Source organism: Engystomops pustulosus, chromosome 1 (assembly GCF_040894005.1).
Source record: "Engystomops pustulosus chromosome 1, aEngPut4.maternal, whole genome shotgun sequence".
In the NCBI taxonomy this organism is placed as follows: Eukaryota; Metazoa; Chordata; class Amphibia; order Anura; family Leptodactylidae; genus Engystomops; species Engystomops pustulosus.
Genome location: NC_092411.1, coordinates 208624376 through 208646679, shown reverse-complemented (window position 1 = coordinate 208646679; position 22304 = coordinate 208624376). Strand labels below are relative to the sequence as shown.

At 38.5% G+C, this 22304-nt stretch overlaps 1 protein-coding gene across 2 annotated transcripts in view; it reads right to left on the bottom strand.

The window, feature by feature from the left end:
* Window positions 1–22304, bottom strand: part of SEC24D (SEC24 homolog D, COPII coat complex component) — an 86434-nt gene that overhangs the window by 11492 nt on the left and 52638 nt on the right. For both annotated transcript variants that reach the window (XM_072119199.1, XM_072119198.1), the window contains exons 10-16: window positions 18565–18680; window positions 17036–17160; window positions 10581–10772; window positions 10350–10443; window positions 8761–8877; window positions 6286–6456; window positions 4665–4761 (exon numbers count right to left, since the gene is read on the bottom strand). In XM_072119199.1, coding sequence (XP_071975300.1) covers window positions 4665–4761; window positions 6286–6456; window positions 8761–8877; window positions 10350–10443; window positions 10581–10772; window positions 17036–17160; window positions 18565–18680 — 912 coding nt within the window. The remainder of the gene's footprint in view (window positions 1–4664; window positions 4762–6285; window positions 6457–8760; window positions 8878–10349; window positions 10444–10580; window positions 10773–17035; window positions 17161–18564; window positions 18681–22304) is intronic.

Sequence of the window (22304 nt, the reverse complement as noted above, 5' to 3'; positions counted from 1 at the left end):
TGCAGGCTGGGATGGAGCTGTGTCCAGTTGTGAATGCTGCAGCTCCTGTACTGGGTTTAGCTGGGTGTTAGCCCTGATGGTGGACTGAAACTGTTTCTCTCTCTTCGCTCTGTCTGTGTGACAGGATGTGCTCTCTAGGGAGAGTTAGTGATAAAGAGCTTGTGCTCTAAGAGGTTTCTGGAACCTCATAGGCCTAAGAACTTGCTGGAAAGACCTCTGTGGTAAGACCTCTGAGGCTTCTCCCTGTCCAGGGGTTTTTATTATCCCGGACATGTGGTGGCTCACTCTCCAATCACACTCCAGTGTACATGGGAAAATACAATTGGCTGGGAACTCACATCCACTTAGCATCTGTAGATTCTGCCTGAACAGGCAAGGGTTACTTACCTGAGACTTGCTGCATTCCCCCTCAATGAGTTGATCAGACTCACTAGATGGGTTCTTACAGGTTCTTGAGGGCCATATTCACAACTGCCCCCATGCCTATACATTGGCAGGAGTGTTGCACATGGTCATAAGTATTCAGACCCTTTGCACAGTGTTGAGTAGTTGGTGGAAGTCACTTTCAAAAGTCTCTCCAGAGATGTTCAATTGGGTTTAGGTCAGGGCTCTGGCTAGGCCAGTCAGGAACGGTCACAGAGTTGTTCTAAAGCCACTGCCTTGTTATTTTAGCTGTTTGCTTAGGGTCATTGTCTTGTTGGAAGGTGAACCTTTGGCCCACTCTGAGGTCCAGAGCACTCTGGAAGAGGTTTTCATCCAGGATATCTCTGTACTTGGCTGCATTTAACGCTCCTTCAAGTGCAACCAGTCATCATGTCCCTGCCCCATAGCATGATGCTGCCACCACCATGTTTCACTGGAATTGTATTTGGCAGGTGATGAGCAGTGCCTGTTTTTCTCCACATGTAGCGGTTAAAATTAACACCAAAAAGTTCAATCTTCGTCTCATCAGACCAGAGAATCTTATTCTCAAGAGTCCTTCATGTGTTTTTTTGCACACTGTATGTAGGGTTTCATATGTCTTACACTGCGGAGAGGCTTCCGTCAGCACACTCTGCCATAAACCCCCAACAGTTGGAGTGCTGCAGTGATAGTCGACTTTGTGGAACTTTCTCCCATCTCCCAGCCACAGTGATCTTGGGGTTCTTCTTTACCTCTCTCACCAAGGCTCTTCTCCCATGATTGCTTAGTTTGGCTGGACAGCCAGGTGGAGGATGAGTTGTGGTCATCCAAAACTTCTTCCATTTAAGCATTGTGGAATCCACTGTGCTCTTAAAAATCTTGAGTGCTGCTACGAAATTCTTTTGTAACTTTGGCCAGATCTATGCCTTGCCAAACTTCTGTCTTTGAGCTCCTTCGGCAGCTCCTTAGGGTGGCGGCACACATGGCATTTTGAACACGTTTTTGGGCCGTTTTTAAGCAATCCGTATTTGAAAACGCATCCATTTTTTGAAAACTCATCCGTTTTTTGAAAAAGCTTTTCCCGTTTTCAGACAAAAACAGATGTGTTTTCAAAAGCGCATGTGTTTTTCTAATGGACTGCTTAAAAAACGGCCCAATAACGGGTTCAAAACACCACATGTGCCACCGGCCTTAGATCTCATGATTCTCTGTGTCTTATATAGAAAGGTGTGTGCCTTTCCTAATCCAGTCCAATCATTTTAATTAAACTTAATTAAACACAATTGGACCAATGAAAGAGTAGAACCATCTCAAGGAGGATGAGAAGGAAATGGACAGCATGTGAGTTAAATATGAGTGTCACAGCAAAGGGGCTGACCATGTGGTATTTCTGTTTTTCTTGTTTAATAAATTAGCAAAAAAAATCTACATTTCCGTTTTTTGAGTCAAGATCAAGTGCAGAGGGTACATTTATGAGCAAAAAAAGAATTTTTATGATATTAACAATTGGTAGCAATGAAAGAAAGTGTGAAGAAATTAAAGGGCTCTGAATTTATAAATATATAAATACTTTCAATACCTACTGCGCATATATATATATATATATATATATATATATATATATATATACAGAGAGAGAGACTGCACAATATACATTAGTGTTTACAAACTAAGTGAGAAAAGATGTAAATTAACCCCTAGGCGCACCAGGACGTTATAGTACGTCCCCGGGGCTAGATGCTTAGCGCACGGGGACGTTCTATAACGTCCTGCTTCTGGCACCGGCTCACGAACGGAGCCGGTACCAGAAGCAGCGGCTGTCAGCTGTCTAGTACAGCTGACAGCCTGCGCTAACACCCGCGATCGGAGCCGGCTCCGATCGCGGGTGTTAACCCCTTACACGCCGCGGTCAAACATGACCGCGGCGTGTAAGGGTGTTTGCGCTGTGGATCGGATCCCCCGTGCCGCTTACCGGGGGATCCGATCCACTTCTGGGCAGCTCCGAGGACTGGCATGTGCCCCGGAGCTGCCCGGTCTCCATGGCAGCCAGACCCCTTCCGGGTCTGACTGTAAACTGTCTGAGCATGCGCAGACAGTACATACTTGAACTTACATACTTGAACTTAAACCAGTGATGCTCTGATCACTGGTTTAAGTTCAATACACTGCTCTACAATAAAATAGTATTGTAGAGCAGTGTATTGAACTTAAACCAGTGATCAGAGCATCACTGGTTTAAGTTCAAGTATGTATAAGTAAAAATATGCAAAAACACTTAACACTACACATTATAATAAATAAAAAATAAATACATAAAAATATAAGCCCCTAAAATGTCACTTTCCCATAAAAACACTTAATAAAGTATAAAAAACACAAAAACACAAAAAACCCCACATATTTGGTATTGCCGCGTCCGTAACAATCTGTATAATAAAACAGAATCGTTACTGGACCCGCACGGTACACGCCGTAGAAAAAAAACCGCAAAAACCTTCCGAAAAAAGATAATTTTTAATTATACCCTATCAAAAAATGCTCTAAAAAGTAATTTAAAAAATGTTATGCACTCCAAAATAAGCCCACTAAAAAGAACAACTCTTCTCGCAAAAAATAAGCCCCTAACCAGATTTGTCAGCCGAAAAATAAAAAAGTTATGCATATGAAAAGATGGTGATGCTAAAATGAACAAGATTTTCTCCAAATTGGTTTTTATTCAGTACAATTGAATAAAATACACAAAACCCCACATATTTGGTATCCCTGCGTCCGTAACAATCTGCATAATAAAACAGAATCGTTATTAGATCCGCAAAGTGAACCCCGTAAAAAACAAAACAAAAAAAAGCTCCAGAAAAAAGATCATTTTCAATTAATACCCTATAAAAATGCTCTAAAAAGAGATTTAAAAAATGTTATGCACTCTAAAATAAGACCACTAAAAAGAACAATCCTTCTCGCAAAAAATAAGCCCTTAAACAGATTTGTGAGGCAAAAAATAAAAAAGTTATGCATATGAAAGACGGTGATGCTAAAATTAACAACATTTTTGCCAAATTACTTTTTATGCAGTAAAAATGGGAAAAAAATAAAAAATCTATATAAATGAGGTCTTTTTGTAATCGTGGCGACCCATAGAATAAAAATAATATACTATTTTTATGGTATGGTAAACGGGCAAAAAAAAACCCCCATAAAAATCTTCCTGAAAAGTGATGATTTTCATTTCCTCCACCAACAAAGAGTTAATAAAATCTCACCAATTAGCCTATAGATTCCCCCAAATTACGTACCAGAAAAGTGCATCTCATGTGGCAAAAGAAATAAGCCCCTATAGGTCCACATTAAAAAAAAAAGAAAAAAATTATAGCCTGTACAATGTGACATAGAAAATCTGCTCTGGATGGCGCCTCCTTCCCTTCTATGCCCGGCCGTGCGCCCATACAGCAGGTTACCACCACATATAGAGTATCCGTGTACTCGGGAGAAATTGGGTAACAAACTTTGTGGAGCCTTTATTCATTTAATCCATTGTAAATGTTTAATTTTCCACCCAAAATGGGTGTATTGTGAAAAAATATTACAATTTGCAGACTGCACCTCCATTTTGTTTTAACCCCTATAAAACACGTAAAGCGTTAACAAACTTCTTAAAAGTGGTTTTTCATACGTTGAGGTGTGTAGTTTCCACAATGGGGTAATTTACGAGTCTTACTATTATTTAGGCCTCTCAGTGTCAATTAGAAGTTGAGCAGGTCCATCTAAATGCGGGTTTTGGTGATTTTACAAAAAATGTGAAAAATGATACCTAAATTCTGAGCCTTATAACATTCTAGTAAAATATGTGGAATCTTAAAAAACCATGCCAACATAAAGCAGACATTTGGGAAATGTAAGTTATGAATTTATTTGGGAGCTATGACTATCTGCATCAAAAGTAGAGAATTTAGAACGTTGAAAATAAAGAATTTTTCCAAATTTTTTCCAAATTTTGTTTTTTTTCATAACTAAACACAAAAGATATCATCCAAATTTTTAAACTAATTTGAAGTACAATGTGTCACGAGAAAACAATCTAAAAATCCCCTGGATATCTCGTAGCGTTCCAAAGCTATAACCACTTATAGTGACACAGGTCAGATTTGAAGAATGGGACCGCGTCCTTAAGGCCAAAATAGGTTGTGTCCCCTAGGGGTTAAACTGCTATTGTGAACCTCTGTTTCTAATAATAAGTCTTTACATTATTAACAATAAATCGTTACCTGTACTTGTACGGACTCTCATGATAGTATCAAATCCTATTCGCTTTTCAATATCCTTCCTGAGGTCATTTATAAACTGCTTCCCATCCGTATGCACCTGTATAACATAGAGGCTTACTTATTAGACATGTCATGTAAATTATCCACCAGATGGCAGCAAACTACAACAAACTTGCAAGGATATAAGGGTCTTAAGCCTTTACTATTAACACTTTAAGAGGTTTACTAAAAGTTATAAAGTAAGGAATTATCAAAGGCCTCTACTGATTAGTGGGGGTTCTAGGTATTGGACCCCCACTGATTGTACACTGATGGCCTGTCTACAAGATATCATGTATGTTATGATGCTCTGCTAGGGTAAAACCCTGCCCCCTGGCTATGAGAAATTAAAGCTGATTTCTGCAATCTTGGGACATTCTTCAAACATAAAATGGACCTGTCAATGCCCCTAACATTATAGCAAATTCTGGCATTCTCCTTTAAGTATCCAATCTCGACCAACTTTTGTTAAAACTTTTTTTTTGCGATTCTTTTGTTAATGCTCCTTGAAATTTAGTTCAAGTTCCTTTGAAACTTTTATTTTTCTTATTACCGTATGTACACGAGTATAAACCGACCCGATTATAAACCAAGGTACCTAATTTTTACCTAAAAAAAACTGGGACAACCCAAGTATAAGCCTAGGGTGGGAAATGCATTGGTCATAGTCTCTACCCAGTATATAGCCATCCAGACCATGCCCTCTAGTATATAACTAGCTAGCCCCCTGACCCACAGTATATAGACTGCCACCACATGCCCCCCGTATATAGCCAGCCAGCCCATGCCCCCTAGTATGAAGCCAGCCACTGCCCCCATTATATAGCCAGTCAGCACATGCCCCCAGTATATACCCAGAAGTCCATTCCCCCTAGTATATAACTAGCCAGCCCGCTGGCCCACAGTATATAGACTGCCACCACATGCCCCCCAGTATATAGCCAGCCCATGCCCCTTAGTATGTAGCCAGCCCCCTGTCCCCAGTATATAGCCAGCAGCCCATGCCCCCTAGTATATATCCTGCCCATACCCGCCGAGTATATAGCCTGGTCCTGCCCCAGTATAAAGCAATAAGCCCATGCCCTCTAGTATACAACCAGCAGCCGATGCCCTCTAATATAGCCAGCCTGTCCATGTCCCCTAGTATATAGCCTGCCCCCTGGCCGAGGTATGGCCAGCCTATAAAAAACTAACTCACATTTTCGACGACGCTCAGCAGGTCTCCGTCCCACACACCATGACGTCAGCCGCTTGCTTACATCATAGAGTCTGCACCAACATCAGCGAACGGCAAGCACACACTATGATGACAGCAAACGGCCGATGCCATGGTGTGGTGCCATTACTGTTAGACATTCATGCTGCTTATTGATAAATAGGTTTTACAGGATCAGCCTATTTATCGGCCTATTTGGTCAATCCTAAGGATAGCTATTTAATATAAAACTGGCAGGGTCCAACTCATAGCACCCTTTGGCACTATACTATATACTATACTAAGCAACCTAACAGAGGAGAAATTAATTGCGATTTGTTGCCTTATATGGTAGGGAAAGGATGAGAATTACTGCTGTATTTTTACCTGGAAATTATTATACTTGTAAAGGGTTCCTCCAGTTAGCATGGTTACAAGACCCATAGATGCCACATCCGTATACTGGTTAGGGAACAGGAAGAGGTCAACACAACATCCATTTGCCACACAATCCTTGGCCAGGCCTTCATATACATTAGACTGGGGCAGGAACAGAGTCTAGAATTAAGAAAAGGAAAAACATAAAATTACAAAAACATGTCTTATTTGTTTTGCAGTTTTTTGTTTCAAAACGTTTTTTTCAGAATTATTCATAGTTTTTTTTTAAAGATCTAAAGACAGTAAAGCACAGTGGTCACAGTAATACATGTGGACAAAACTGTTGGGACCCCTTTAATGAGAAAAAATTGACACTAGTCTCATAAATAATTTGAAAAATATAATAATCCCAAAAAATTAATAAAAATCAATCAATTTCTATGAAAATGAACAAATAAAAGGCAGACACTTTCATCCATGCTTCAACAGAACATTTAAAAAAAGATAAAATTCATGAAAAAGGTCTGGAAAGAAATGATGGTACCCCTAACTTAATATTTTGTTGCACAACCTTTTCAGGCAATGAAATGATTTCTGTAACTGTCTGCAAACTGCTTTAGTTTTCTGGGGTATGAATGGTGCCTGTTCCAGGTGGCGTGTTTTTTCTCCCTTCTAAGATGCTCAATATGATTTGGGTCAGGGCTAATAGAAGGACACTTCAGAATAGTCCTATATTTTCCTCAATGTTTTTAGCTGACAACAAGCTTTTTGACACAAAACAGGGCAGCACATTCTCCCTTGATAGCCTTGAGATTTCATTGCACCTTGCACACATTCAAGACACCCTCTTCCAGATGCTGCAAAGAAGGGAGTGTTCTTTTCAAGATAAGCTTAATTTTTCCATCTGTGAACATAGAGCTGATGTGCCCTGCCAAAAAGTTACATTTTAGTCTCATCTGTCTATAGAACATTCTCCCAGAAACTTTGTGAAAATTCCAGTCTAGCTTTTTTATGATTTGTTATGGTGCCCTCCTTGGACATCTCCCATTAATTCCACAACGACGGATGTGGCAATGTGACACTGATGTTCCTTAAAGTTCACCTTTAATCTATTCAGAATTTTTTCTGGACTCGATTTGTATTATTTGTCATTACTTTTCCTCCAGTGGCCACATCCAGGTAGGTTGGCTACAGTCCTATAGATCTTAATTTTCTGAATAATATGTAAAACTATAGACACGGGAACATAAAGCTGCTAGGATATAGTCTAATAACCCTATAAAAAAGTTCTGAGCTCCTGAGGCAACTTTCATTATCTCTGTGACCATTGAAGGTTTTTCTTTCATTAAACAAGGGGTACCAAAAATTTTTATACATGTGATAAAAAGCATATCAAAGATCCCCAGATGCAGCACCCCAAACAATGGCAATGTTTATTCACCAACTCCTCAACGGAGCCATTTTTTTTAGCCCTGCTGAAGAGCTGAAATGTATTTTCTTTCTCTTTCAGTAAATAAACATCTCCATTGTTTGGAATGCTGCTTCTGTGGATTTTTGCTACATATACAAGCTGTGGTGTCTGGCTAGTTTGAGCTGTGAAGCTTACTGAGAACTGGGATCTTTCATTTTACAGTCCTTCTATAGCTGCCTGATACAAAAGCATGGTGCTCATCCTAGTGAGTGCAAGGCTACTAAGAAATACCTTTCAGCACTGCACAGGTGAGGAAACTTCATGTTTTTACAGCATTATTGTGGCATCCAGTTAGAACAGAAGCCACAAAGCCTATGCCAGGTCTGTCTCACAACAAACACCAAGTGAGACTGATTGACATATTTCCTTTTAATGGTATGATGAAAAATTGCTTTGCAATGTGCAAAATGAATAATAATAGTTATAATCAAATATAGTGAATACAAAAATAATAATAAGGTAAAAACAGTTGGGGGGGGGGCATGAGGGGATTGGTCTGGAGAAAACACTTGAAACATGTTATGTGGGATTCATCTGGGGTATGAATATTATCCATATTATTTTTGTATTCATTATCCTGTAGCCACTATGGGTATAACATATTTCTATGTATTGGATGATTGTTTAAATATTTATATATGCTGTGTCACTTAGGAGTAGATATACATGACAGCAGTGACTTCTTATTTTAGTACTTCATTAAGTATTAAAAATTGTCTGGCATTATACTTGATTTGAGTAATTTTAGTTTTGGTGGAAATGAATTATATCAGGATTTATCATACCTACCTGAGTGTTCGTGGCCCATTTTGGTTGGTAAAACAGTTATCTATACATTCACACTTGGCCAAATGTCCAGATTATAACATAAAATTAAAAACCAATGAATCAATACTGTGGCAACAAAGATAGAAAGGAAGTCGGTATAGTGTATATGCTTCACATCGCTGTACAGAAGTAAATGAATCTTGTCAGCTCATCTCCAGATCCAGAGTATTAAACTCTCTTAATACCTTTTCTTTGTCGGTGTTTATCAGTCTCCTGTCATCTCGGTTCTTCAGTTTTCCTGGGGCTTCGGCAGTTGGAAGGGAAGAATGGAAGATGAAAAGCTTCCCTGCACATTCTGCAGCCTGACATGGAGGTAAACATTTTCATTATTCAGACCATGTAGTACATTAATCATTTTTATTAATAATATTTAATTAATGTGTCTATATACGATTAATTTTTCAAAGTCAAAGGGGTTGGACCAATATTAAAATTTCCCACGGGATAGTAAATGCAGTGTTGAACTGGGGACATCCAGCTGTTAGGAAGCCTAGTAAACAGGCACCAGGTTTAACATATACACTGTCTGACCATTCGCCATCTATGGGGCAGATAGCTGTATACAGAAGACTGTCATATGCTGCACACCATAAATGCAGCATCAAGACGCATGATCAACCTGTTCTTGTGGTCAGTGGGGATCACAGCATCTGCTTACCCCCTATTACTCATGCCAGTACCCACGGAAGTACTGCAGGAGATCCTCTATGGCTGGTTCACAAATAGCTGTGCTCCTTTTATCTTATCCTTATGCACTACATTTCACTTTATTCTTTGAGCATAGGATTTATGTTTTACAGATCACTATCAAGTTCTCACATTGCTGCCAGTCAAAACACTCTTGTTTACAGTCAAAGGTGATAACCTGTCCTGACCTTATCTTTCTCAATAAATATGGACAACCTTTTTAGCATTTTTGAGAACACATACAGGTATTATTATGCCTCATACTAGATTGTTGTGACCTGGACTTCATTCTAGTAAATGCACAACTTTTATCTTCTAAAACACTAAGTAGGCTTCATGTTAAAAAAGTTATCCAGTGATTGGAAATGCAAATGGACCAGGCTTCTCTCTCACATAATGGAATAAGTGATTGATGCTGTCATAAGATTAGAGATGAAAATCCTTTTCAAAATCTATTATGTTCAATGAACATTGTCTGGATGGTGTGGTATATATATATATATATATTTTTTTTTTATAATATTGGATTATCCTCAATTTGTGCTTTTTTGGTTAACTAGTGTCTGTAGAAATAGGCGTGTCTATATCTTTGCAGAGATTTTTTTAACCCTGTTGTTATACATCACAATTACATTGTCCAAATATATATTTTTGATAAATAATATTAATATATTTTGAGGTGGACAGATAATTCCTCTTTTATTCAATAAATCTAGAAGGTTGTGTTGAATATTTTTAGTATGTAGTACACTCATACAATTCGAAGTTAGTTTATCAGCAATTTTAATCATTAAAAATAATTGGCCTGGTCATGAAGCGGTTGATATTAGGACCTGAATCTATCATGTCCTGATGACAGCACAATGAATACAGGCTTAGAGCCAGATTTACACAAATGTCTAAAGCAAGATCGCCACAACAATTAGTAGAAAAGGAACCTGACACATGACTAGATGAATGAGGCAAGAAAGCCAAGCACAAATTCCATTTACTGATCTTCATGACTGACTTTACCAAACAATTAAATGGAAGATATTTTGCTAAGATGACACCATACAGTAGACTGCTATATAAGAGACATTCTGACCTTTAGCGCCTCCATACCAGCTTGGATAATGGGTGCAAACACAGTTTCACTTTCATTGGTATCTGCAAACATGTCTGGAATCTGAGTGAGCAGACTACAAAAAAAAATCATCCTGTGAATAAATGTCTGAACAACGTCACATACAACACTATCCAAGTATATCATTGTTATAACATAACTAATGTGAGCTAGACTTTTCATCCTGACTTCTGGCATAGAAGGGTTTATTACTTGTTAATGACTGATCTGGATTCATTAAAGTTGACAAGAAAACCATCCAGCAGAGGCAGAAAGACTTCGGCCACGTCTGTCACTACCATCATCTGTGGCTGAGCCAGGTTGCTGTTCACATTGTAGAAGTGAAGAACCTTATTGTAAGTGACAAATCCAACACGGATGGCAGAGGACTCCGCATTCTCTTCCCTGCAGAAAAAAAGAAAACCATTCAATGAAATTCAATTAATAAGTAAAATATAGCAAATCATAGCTGTTTTACATATTATGAAAATGAATATTCAAGAAGTAGATGGACCATACTAAGGAAAGTCACACCTCACTTTCTTACTGAATTGATACAATCAAGAGCTCACATTGGGGGAGATTTATCAGAAATGTCTGAGAGTACAACTGTTCTAGTCTGCCATGGTAACCAACCAAAACTCAGCTTCCATTTTCCAAAGCAGTTTATAAAAAGAAAGCTGAGCTCTAATTGGTTGTCATGAGCAACTAGAACAGTTTTAGCTCAGAGACTTCTGATAAATCTACCTCATTAAAGGGGTTGTCCACAATGATGTTTATATCTAGTAAACTACCCCATGAAAGAGAATTTTAATTGGGGGACTTTGCAAGGTTGTTTTCAGGAATTTAACCCTTAACATAATTGGAAGAAAACGAAAAGTAGGATATTGAACAGCACCTAAAGTGCACTAGTCCCTTGGGACTATCCCAATTCTCTGAACATGTGTCTTAATGTTTTCCTCCTCTCTTTCCCTGTATTCAGCAGTGTATCTGGCAGTAGTAATCTTTGCACTGCATATAAGTAACTCCTTACACTCTGGATAATATTTATCTGGACAATTCAGCTTTGCACAGATACAAGTCTATGTAGTGACTGTCTGTTCGGAGTAATATGCTGGAAAGTTTAACAACTTCAAATATCTCTCGCTGTCTGTATGAAGGGAATGTCCAATTAGACAAACTGCTGGAAGAAAGAGAGGAAAAGGAACACAAAGTAGCTATTTTCTATAATGAAGTATATTACAAGACTTACTATCAACAACAGTGCCGCAGTGGTCGTAATAACATAACATCAACTATGTGCTCCTGCAAATGTTAAGCTTGCTCTTATTTCAGCTTTGTGCATTCTCCAAATTTTACAAAGCCATTATTTGGCATTCTTAGGCTCGTGTGATACGTTAGTTAACCTTTGTATATCTCCAATTTCAAAAAGAGCTTATGCATAACTCAAAGAGAGAAAAATGTGAAATGTGGAATACCTCATTAGATATTGGTATCCACCACTAGAAGCATGATAATAATATGGGGAAGCTATATTACTATTGTCTCTGTACATTGAATAACACCTGTTTTGTCCATCTATATGCATGTATCTATATACATGCATGTATGCATAGAAATGTTTTCCTTTATTAACCAATTCACATGGATATTTAGCCACCTGCAAAATAGGGTAAAGCAATAGGTACAGCTAGAGGTTGGTGAAAAGGGGGAGAACTGAGAACTGCAGAAGTGATACCACTGGTGTCTCTAACTAGGTCTCTCCAGACAAAATCCTTGCTGGTCTGCAGACATAGCGTCAGAATTACAAGGTAAGCATATACTTTATTTTTTCTTCACTTTTTCTTTATTGTGGATTTTTCTGAGGACATATTATGTGATGTATGGCCTTGGAAATGTTCCAGTAAAAACAAGTTGAAGTATGCCCAAAAGATGAATCAGTCCTAACAAGAAGAACCATTAGCTGATGTTGTTTCACTCCAGCAAAAAAGTAATTGCACTTTTCCACTGGGAGAAATTGGGGGCTTTCTATAGTGAGATCATACATTGCTCTGCATCAATCCAGAACTGAGATCCTGTATTAGGGAAATTTCCTAATGATTGCATATGTTGATATGTCCAGACCTGCATATATAGTTCTTCTCTACAATACCCATCACTATATGTACAATGAACACTGTACATAAAATAGGTAGACAGCTATACATAACTCTACCTGTTAATCAATACTTTGCATACTTTCTATTAGAGAGTTAGTGTTAATACTCTCTCTATTTACAACAACGGTTTTTAACTTGAAAATAAAAAAATATGATTCCTGAATAGTCAACGTTCTTAAAATGGAAACGCTACCAAAAATCTTATATCTATTTCAGACAAAAGATTGGTCCTAGGTCGTTCCTTCAAATCGAAATAGAATGGGGGTGTGGGCCTCCCTGATTTTGCACATTTCCATAGAGCCATTTTAATATGTTTTCTAAAAGCTCTTAAAGGAAATCTACCATCGGTATATTAGGTTTTTTAGCTAAAGGCACTTACTTGTTGGCTCTGTGCTGCTGATCCTTGAACATATTGTGGTTAGGCACAAAAACCATTGCTTTTCTCAAAAAATCAACTTTAGATTATATTCAAATGAAGCTCAGGCGCTACCTACTTACATTGGGCAATCCGCCGAATTATAATTATACACTCCTCCTCTTTCGGTGGCCTCCTTCCCCTACCTCAGAGAGCCGGTGACGTCACCCGGCTCTAGGCACTTCTTGCGCATGCACATTTTATACATCACTCGTGCTGCTGGCTGTTCCTTACAGTGGCTGCATGAGAACCCGGAACAGCCGGCCTCACAAGTGTAATATATAATGCGCATGCGCGACAAGTGCCAAGAGCCGGGTGACATCACCGCCTCTCGGAGGGAGGGGAGGCCCCCGAAAGAGGAGATGGGCATAATTATAATTCGGCGGACCGCCAAATGTAAGCTTTGCTGTGGAGGTAGCCGCCTGAGCTTCATTTGAATATCAATAGGAAAAGGAGATGAGCATAAATTGTAATAAAAATGCAAAAATTTATTGAAGTCATTTTAAAAATAGAACATAACAAAAGGGTAGTGTAGTTTTTAGGTGCTGGGCAGCGAGCACACAATGGCTAACAAGGAAATAGACAAGTTTAAAGTGCTTAGTGCATTGCCAAAAAGTGCGCAGCGTCCTCTCCTCAGCGCCCTCATACTCCAAACCCACCAGGTACAGGTCATTATTTCCTTCTGTGCGCTCCTTGTTTATGCATTGCGGTATTTTGCTGCATAACTTGCTTTTGTGATGTAATTGCACTTTTTGGCCATGCACTAAGCACTTTAAACTTGTCTATTTCCTTGTTAGCCATTGTGTGCTCGCTGCCCAGCACCTAAAAACTACACTACCCTTTTGTTCTATTTTTAAAATGACTTCAATAAATTTTTGCATTTTTATTACAATTTATGCTCATCTCCTTTTCCTATTGGTGTTGTCTGACTTTTGAGCATTTTTGCAATTTTTGTGTCCTCCTTGCATTGCATTGCGCATGTTTATGTATATGTAAATGGTCCATTGGTATTCATAGGTTTTGTGTTCATTTGAATATCATCTAAATTGGACTTTTTGACAAAAGCAACGGTTTTTGTGCCTAACCACAATATGTTCCAGGACCAGCAGCACAGAGCCAACAAGTAAGTGCCTTTAGCTAAAAAACCTCATATACAGGTGGTAGATTTCCTTTACCATCAGGATCATGGATTGTAAACCAAGCACACTGATCTACTGGTGTGTGCCCCCTCTGGTAGGATCTGATCCTCTTAAAGCTTCCTATGCCCTGTTTTTTTTTAAAGGCGTTAAATAATATGCAAATGAGCATGAGGCTCATTTGCATAATTTCAAAGCCCTTTTTTGTAAAAACCAGTGTATAAGAAACTAAAAGAAAGACATTATAGATGTGTGGGGCTATAGAAATAGGGGTATTACAGTGTCCCCTTTTCTGTAGAAGATGCTTCTTATTAGACAAACAACAGAAAAGGGAGCAACTTTGAGTTGCGCAGGCGCGAGTGTGCCTGAGAGCTCAGTGATGTCACCGGCTCTCCCTATTCAGGCGCACGCACGGTCGCGCACATGGTGCGCCGTGAACGTGTCATGGTGCGCCGAAGGGGGGCTGAAATCAAATGAATAAAGAAGTTTTTCAAGCGATACAGCGGTTTGTGAAAATTAGGAAGGTATGCTCCGGCACCAGCACACCCTGAGCTAGTGCAAGGTATTTGAGGCTTATAACTAACATTTTTAAGTGGTAGGTTTCCTTTAAGATGTGAAAGAGCCACAATATTTCCCTAGACATACTAGCATTTGCCCAGAAGGTGGCACCAACTCTTAATAAATCACAAGATGGATCCATCACCTCAATTCTGTTATACATAGAGTAAATCCCGAGATTGTAGAGGCAATTAACTCTTCTGTACTACCCATGTGTCTCTTTGTTATTATGGCAAACATTTCCTTAGTAACCTACATACATTTTGTGAAAAGCAATAAATGTCTGCTTCAGTATGGAGGACCATTAAGTATATTAATGTAGCTGTCACAGAAGATAAAACCCGCTGTAAGCACCAATTATCCCATATAATATAAGTGTGTAATGTGCAGAATACTGTACAGTTACATAGATGCTGCATTTATAGGCAGAACAAATTATGATATAATTTTTATTATCATCATTGATAATACTGTACAACCATAACATTTAGTACAATACTTGTCCATAAAGATATGTTGACCAAGTTGGAATAGTGCAAGCATCTCTACAAAGTATAAAGCAAGCGCTTGTAATGGAAGCTGGAGGTAAGGACGGATGGGGGCTATGTACATGCTACACGTGACATAGCGTGACTTATATTATGGGTAACTGGCTTTCAGCCAATGACTTGACACATTCCCGCAGCTAAGGCATTCACACAACTTGGAAATACAGATAAAATCTTCAATCTGCTTCGAAAATCATAAAAGAGAAAGTCTTAACAAGGTCTAATGCACTGCACATTGAAATGCCACATTATGATACTAGTATTTAATAGGAATGGGCAGACATGTTATAGAGATAAGGTAAAATGAACAAGAGATATGCACAAAGGAGGTTCCTGGAAAAGGACTGAGTCATTATTTGGCATGGTGTAGAGACAAAGGGGGTCATTTATCTTTAGCCAGGACATTTGTGTGTGTCTTTTTTTGGTTTTCTGGGTTTTGATTTATTTTAGAGGTTGATATAAGGCAGCTGAAAAATTCTTGCACGGCTAACTTTGCTAAGCGAGTGAAAAAAATCGCAAATGCATGCACAGATATACAAATTTGTCAAAAAAAAAGGTTGCAAATATAAGTAAAAAAAGAGAAAATCCAAAGAGTCTCATTCTTCAAGGGGTTTACCGAGAGCTCCAGCCTCTTCACTGCACAGGTATGTATGTAATATAATGGCCACGTCATATTTACTGGAATTATGTGTGAGCAATAACCACAATGTCATGGGCTTGGGAAGTAAAACTTAAAGCAATTCATGTGCCGGATGCAGGACCCTAATATCTATGACCTATTCTAAAGATAGGCCATCAATCCTAAAAAAAAAAACACATTAAAGGGAGTCTCTACCACTTCCAACAGGTATTATAATCTACTGGCAGCATGCTGTTGAGAAATTCACTGTCATTTCTAACATGCCTTTATAATTTATGCCATTTCCGAGATATTGAGTTTATTCCATATACTAAAGAGGCATTTGGTGCACCTGGCGCATGTCCTCGGCTCCCGCAGCACTGCTTTTCACACCCAAATCACTTTCCTCTCCTTCCAGTATTGCCTCATGCATCACACAAGACAAATCTCCTGGTTGTGGTCCGGGCAGGAATAGTAGTGTTCCAGGGGCTAAGGACATGACCTTGGTGCAACAACTGCCTAATGAGCATATGGATAAAAATGCCAATTTCTCAGTCATAATGGAGTGAAATAATAAAACTAATTAGAATGTTTTTGGAGGTGGTAGACTCCCTTTAATGTGATTGAAATAAAACAAATAATTGTGCTTTTTGAAAGGAAAAGGTAAAAGAAGAGGACTATCTTTACCACAGAAAGACAGAGCTTCAAAGTAGTTGAGGCTTCTAGGTGTCTAGTTGGATAAAGGAGGATAAAATATTGGATTGGGGAGTAGCACATTGCAAAGATGTATAAGTAAAGAATTAACAGACTATATGGTAAAAATGTTCAGACAGTAATGGCAAGTGCAATTTTCTTTGTAGCAGCACCTATGAAAAGTTTGGAGAGGGTTGTGGCGAATTTCGATTCAATTCTATGGCATAATCCTATGCAAACCTTTCTTAAAGACTCTGAGTGTCCTTTTAGCATATCAGCTGTATAAAATAGTATGCAGTATACAGTTTTTTTTAATTAAAGGGGATGTGCAAAGGTTGATAAACATAGCTGGTTTCTTCAAAAAACAGGTGTTGTTTTATAGCCAAGTATAGCCACAGTTCAATATACCGGAGGTGTATGAGGTCAGAGGTATACCCTGGGAAATCCTGCTGTACTCTGAGCACCTCTTCTGAGATAATGGTTACGGTAACCCCATTTAGATTTTTACCAATTAACATTGGTGTTGAAAACCCACTTTACCTTGGCAGTCTATCCAGCAATGTCTTCAGCTCCTCACATATCAAGCGGACAACGCCATTTTTGATGTTGCTGTAGGACACATCTATCATGAATATAAAGGCAGGTGGATTTGGAGGTTTGTTTTTCTAGAAAAATAATATATAATTATATAATTTGACATTTTAAAGCAAATTTTACCCTGCAAGTGGCAAGTGTGTTGGGTGAGCATATTTCCTGAAAAATGGCGGCTCTCTTATATGTGTGACTCATTATAATTCCTATGGTGTTCCAGGCAATGTAGAACAATGATGCCACAGGCTTGCCGATTAAAAATTTGTCAGCAAAATTTTATTTAATTAATTAATTTATGGCAGAATGTCTTCATCTATAAGGTAACTCTGGAACCGTATGGATGAAGCTGGTAAGCAGAGACTCCTTGCATTATATATCACTATTAGGCTCAGAGTTCCACTCTGCATTGTGGCTGATCTGACCACTAAGGCCCCTTTCACACTTGCGTTTTTCACGCGCGTTTTCTGCGCGTGTTTTTGACACGCAGAACTTGCATTGCACTCTGACCCATTGTAACCAAAGGGTCTTTTAAGACTTGCATTTTTTTCCACGCACATATGCGTGTTTTTTTTAACGCGCGTTTAAATCTCGACATGCTCTACTTTTGCAAGTCACGCGTGTGAAAAACGCACCATACAAGTCTATGGAGATGCATCAAAAACGCATTGCACTCTGAGACACTTGCAAGTGCAATGCAAGTGCAATGCGTTTTTCACGCATCAATTGCCATAGAAAAGATAGAGCTCAGTTTCTGCACGTGAAAAACGCATTGAAATTGCATTGAAAACGCGCGTGAAAAACCGAGACACTGAACAAACTCTGACTGAAAACTGATTGCACTCTGATGCAAAATGTGCGTTTTTCACTGACCAAACCCTGATCGCACCCTGATCAAACTCTGACGTGATCTGCAACGCAAGTGTGGAAGGGGCCTAAAGGTCCATGATTCAAGGATCATCTATTTTAGCCCTTACGTATTAGTTTTTCTGCCTCTTATGAGTTGGGAAAGTGGTTGACCTTTAGAGTCACTTGCTAGTGTTTTAGGCACTCTAATATTTCAGATTGTTTTGTATTTTTAAATGGATTATATTTTATGTAGCGGATGCCACATCGCCACTATATTAGACTACCATCCACTCCTTATTCATAATCCAAATTTTATTACTTCATCAAAATAACACATTTATGCTTTTTATATACTAGTGCATACATTACATATTACTAATCAGTGAAAATGTATTAACTCTGGGTGTCGGGCTATGTAGAGCCTTGATAATTGTGTAGTGCCACTTGATACTTATACCAGGGTGTATGGACTGTAGGTGACTGTCTGGCACATGATACTGGAAAGCCCATTTAATGGCTTAAAAGATGATCTAAGCAAGACAACTCCAACACTGTCTTGTACACAGAGATAAAATAGAGGCTGAAAATGACTTAAATAAAAACAGAGGAGATGAAGTCCACAGTGCACTTACTCTGCAGTAATCCAGTGTAGCAACATATTCATAAGATCCCAGAGATAATTCTGGCCTTTCATAATAGTCCACTCTTCTGCCAATATGGTCCAGATGTTGAAAGTAGAATGGAGGGACTAAGAAAATATAAACAGGAAGGCACAGAAATAACAATTCATTTAAACCAGACTTTGCTGTACACAACAAATGTAGTGAAAGATGCTCAAGATGCTACAGGCTGCTAGGCACACTGCTAGGCTACAGGAGAGGGGCACACTCATCTAAATAGGTAAAAAGACCACATGTACCACATGTACACAGGCCGCACACCCAGAGTACACAGTTGAAAACATGAAAAACTTTATTAGTTACACAAAAAAACAGACACAAACAATATTCAAAATACATTTAAAAATCATTAGTGATTAGTTATTTATTATTCCATGCCGTGTACTGGGAAGCAGGGGAAAAAAATCCAAATATGGAAAACGCATTTGTGTCACTTTCTTGTGGGCTCAGTTTTTACGACTTTTACTCTGCGCTCCATATAACACCTATCCTTTATTCTTTGGTTCGATACGATCACGGTGATACCAAATTTATATAGTTTTTATTGCATTTTAATACATTTTCAAAAATTAAAAGAATGTGCATCTTCTGATGCTAATAACTTTTTCATACTTCGCTGTAAGGAGCTGAAGGAGTTGAGGAATGTGTGGCATTTTGATCACTTTTTATTACACTATTTATGTGATGTAAAATGGTGTAAAAGTTGCATTTCGTACACATTTGGCCGCTATATTACGTTATGTGGTTCACCGCTGGGAATAACCGTTTTTATATTTCGATAGATCAGGCATTTTGGGACGCGGAGACAATGTGTTTGTGATTTTTACTGTTTATTTAGTTTTATATCAGTTTTAGGGAAATGGGGTGATATGAATTTATAATATTTTATACATTTTTTACATTTTTTAAACTTATTTTTATTTATTTTTTTCACTATTTCTTAGACCCTCTAGGGTACTTTAACCCTAGATGGCCTGATTGTTCCTACCATATACTGCAGTACTAGTGTATTGCAGTATATGGCGTTTTTACATAGGATTCATTACAATGAGCCACTGGCTCATATAACGAATCTACTGAAACCATGCAGCCTCTGGTACTACCGTGTTTTAAAGTCGCTGGCGTCTTTGCAGACGGCAAACAAGGGGTAAACACCTGCGAATGGTGCAAGCACCAACCGCGGGCGTTAGTGATGGGTCTTTGCTGCAATATGCATCAAAGCCCTTCTCTGTAAGAAGCCCGTGCTTCTTAAAAATCTATAAAAATATAGGATATGTCCAATATTTGCAGCTTTCAGGGCTTGCTTTCAATTGAGAGGCGATTGGTGAGGAGCACTCACTCCCCTTCCCTTTTCCACTCAGCATGATGCTGTACACTGTAATGAATAATTCAATTTTATTCCCTTAATATTCAGTGATTTTAACGCTATGACTCTTCAGTGTATACTGTACTTCAATGTAACATTGGCACTGCATGATTAGCAACTATAATTTGTTAAAGATTGAAGAAGGAAAAATACAGCTAGAAACCCCATCCATTCCTTTTTGCTGATCTTGATCTACAGGTGTATAATAGTCCAGGAGCAATATTCTTTGCTAATATTGGGAAACTTCCACTGGAGATCAACAGATATGCAGCTTTAGCACCAGTTAAGTACATGCATATATTATGCTAATTTTACACAAAGCTATACCAGGGCTGGCGCTGTGACCCTACTCTGTACTGATTTTACATGGCGGCAAGGTCCCATCCTATTTAACACTGATATTAGTGGAAGATGCCTCTGTCAGTGTGAAGCACCTCAAACAGTAGCCGTGTAGCCCCAATGCACTGCCACACAAGCTTAAATGGGTTTGCACATTTTAATCCCTTAGTGGTACACAATAAAGATAATTTTTAAACCCCTTATTTTACAACTCAGTGATGGTTAGTGTAAAATTCCAGAGTGTGGGTGGGGACTCTCTAAGCAGACACTTCACGATTCCATGTGCTATAGGATGCTGTGTACTGACAAAGTGTTTAAATTATCAGGGTACCTAAGTTTATTTACACTCCTATGAGGCCTGTAGTGTCAGGGGGCCCCTACATCTAACTAGACACTACAGACTGTAGGATGTGCCCCATTAAATACATATTATGCTGCATATTGTACAACATAACATATAACATATATGTGATTTATATAAGCTGTATATGTATGTGTATATGTGATGTGTATATGCTGTATGCGTATATGGTGAATGGTCTGTATATACTGTATGTGTGTATATCTCTCTGTGTGTGTATATGTGATGTGTACATGCTCTGTATGTGTGCGTATGTGTGTGCAAGTGTGTAAAGAGTGTATAAATGTGTGTGTATGAGTGAAGAACTGTATATTTATGTATATAGGTATATAAATGTGTTTGTGTAATATATATATATATATATGGGAAGGGGGTGCCAATCAGAAGTTTGCAATGGGGCCCTGCCTCTCCTTGTTATGCCCCTGCTTCTGAACATTCTACTAGTATATGACATACATAGAAAAAGAGATATGAGATAGATCAAAGATGATGAGATGGCTATAAAACACAATGACACTCAGATCACCTAATCAATAAAGCACACAGTCAGCTCTGCTATAAACACCTTATCTGTCTGTAGCTTGTACAGTAAGTCTCTGCCCACTGCTGCGGTCTTGTAATGCAGGGAGGGGGAAGGAGCCAGAGAGCACTGAAGTGTGCAGACAAGAGAAGCTATTCAGACTAATCTGACCATAGTCAGAACACCAAGACTGATAGAGAAAGTTTGGAATTATATCTGCAAAATGCTGTATTTTTGTTAATTAAGTGAATTAGAGAATGTATTATTTTGTTATCCTGAGTATTTGTAAGAATCTTGTCTTAATGGGAATACCCCTTTAAAGGGGTTGGTCATGTATAAGAAAGTTTACTAGGGTTAATACAGTACCTTAATAGGGTCACCCGTATTTTAAACATTCCCTTTCTTTCTGTAGGAACCCACATCTAATACAGTTTGCATTTCCTTAGTGTCACAATGGATGTACAAGCTGTAAACCAGTTGTGTGACATATACATTGAGCTTAATCATGAATATAACATTGCCCTCTAAATTAAGCCTAAATATATTGATGACATGCGCAAAAAACACTTGAAGAAGGGACTTTAGTCAATGTTAACCATAGCATCCTACAGATATTACAATCCTGTGTATGTAGTACATTGATCTTTGTTCTGCCAAAAATACTGCATGTGCGCTCGTAAAAATAAGCAGAGATGTCCTATTTAGTTTGGTTCTTCTAAAAAGCCCACCTCTTGCCAAGGGGAACAAGAAAATGCTCTGAGCTCAAGTTTCAAAGTTGAAAAGATTACTGTTTTAGGGAAAAGACTGTGCCACAAAGATTCAGATGAGGATATCCAAGTTGATTCTAATGTCTAGCAGGGCTTGTTCCGACAGAAAAAAAAAACTTGGGACTCGTCCAAAATCACAGAAACACTTGCTTATGAGTCACATAGAGTCATTCTTGGACAAATATGGCATGGTATCTTCAGTGAAAATGAGCTTGTCACTAGAAGATTAATAGATGTTGAAGCCATGAAATCCATAGGCACATGGAGCTTAATAAAACAACTATCTGATTTCACATTTCCAGCTCCCCTCTGCATGTCACTTTAAGTGTTATCTGAAAG